The sequence below is a fragment of the Echinops telfairi genome, unplaced genomic scaffold (genome assembly GCF_000313985.2).
Source record: "Echinops telfairi isolate 266 unplaced genomic scaffold, ASM31398v2 ScPeMD7_7416;HRSCAF=8454, whole genome shotgun sequence".
Lineage (NCBI taxonomy): Eukaryota > Metazoa > Chordata > Mammalia > Afrosoricida > Tenrecidae > Echinops > Echinops telfairi.
In genome coordinates, this window is record NW_022111316.1 from 67,930 (window position 1) to 69,083 (window position 1,154).

The 1,154-nt window shown below is 59.7% G+C and overlaps 1 protein-coding gene across 1 annotated transcript in view; it reads right to left on the minus strand.

Annotated features, from left to right (window-relative positions):
* LOC101652040 (inner centromere protein) overlaps positions 1-1,154 on the minus strand; it is a gene marked incomplete at its 3' end in the record, with an annotated part of 32,497 nt that overhangs the window by 26,161 nt on the left and 5,182 nt on the right. The window contains exons 2-3 of the mRNA XM_030887511.2: positions 321-471; positions 195-228 (exon numbers count right to left, since the gene is read on the minus strand). Of these exons, the coding sequence (XP_030743371.1) occupies positions 195-228; positions 321-460 (174 nt within the window). The remainder of the gene's footprint in view (positions 1-194; positions 229-320; positions 472-1,154) is intronic.

A 1,154-nucleotide genomic window follows, 5' to 3' on the forward strand; every position in this document is an offset into this window, starting at 1 on the left:
GAGGTTCCCTTTCCAGACACCACCCCCATCGCCCTCCCTTTTCTGCAAGGAAAGGACGTAGCACCTGTGCTTCCTCCGATGGCCACCAGGGCCCGGCGCGCCCCCCCCAGCCCCCCCCAGCCGGGCCTGCCCTCACTTTGGCAAGACACCAAGCCAGGGCCCTGCCTCTCCTTCCTCTCCCCTGGCAGGCGCACCAGGCACTCAGCAGGGACAGGCTGTCTGTCCTGCCTGTCAGGCCAGGGCTGCTGTGTCCCAAGGGCTGTCGCAGCTAGGCAGCCAACACACCCGAGCCAGACCCCTGCCCAGACCCCTGCCCTCACCTGGTGAACATGCGCTCGGCCTCCTCCTCGATCTCCTCCAGCCACACCATGTCTTTGTTGTCCACATTGCAGACAAACTCCATCAGCTTCCGGTCACATAGCTCCAGCAGGTGAATGGGCCCCGGCGCTGGGGTCGCCATGGCGGCTCTGTCTGGGGACAGCGGGGATAAGGGTCACAAGGACTCTGGGTCCAACCGGAGGCTTGTCCAGAAGAACTGGCCGGGACTTGGAGCTGGGCTCCTCCCTGTCCAAACCCACTCCCAGGATTCTAAATGCCCATCCACCGTCCCCGTTGCACAAGACGGACCTTCCCACTCACTCTTCAAACCACACGCACACACAGTGACATGCTTGTCCCCATACGGCCACTCTTCTCAGTCGCTTTCGGTACCCACAGTTCCCCTTACTCCAGCAGCCCCTGCTGCGTCCTGGCCATGACGGTAGCGGTCTACGGAACAGGTGTCTCCACACAGAGAACGCTGTTTAAGGGACCAGAGACCTAAACAAAGCTTCGCAGAACAGAGGTGAGGGAGCAGTGCCACCTGCCGTCCTGCACCAGGGAGAAGCAGCGACCCCACGGGAGGCCACTCAACCTGCCCTACCCTGGGGGCTTATGCTCACAATCCTGCAGGGTCTCCGGACCACCAAGCACCTACAGGCCACCTGAGACCAGGCTGGTAGACAGCAAATACAACTACCTCCTTAAGAGATCAGTGCACGGGGAAAAAAAAAAAAAAAAAAAATCCCACTGCCATAGTCAATTCAGACTCATAGTGAGCCCACGTGGGGTTTCTGAGGCTGTACATCTTTACAAGAACAAACAGCGTCCTCTTT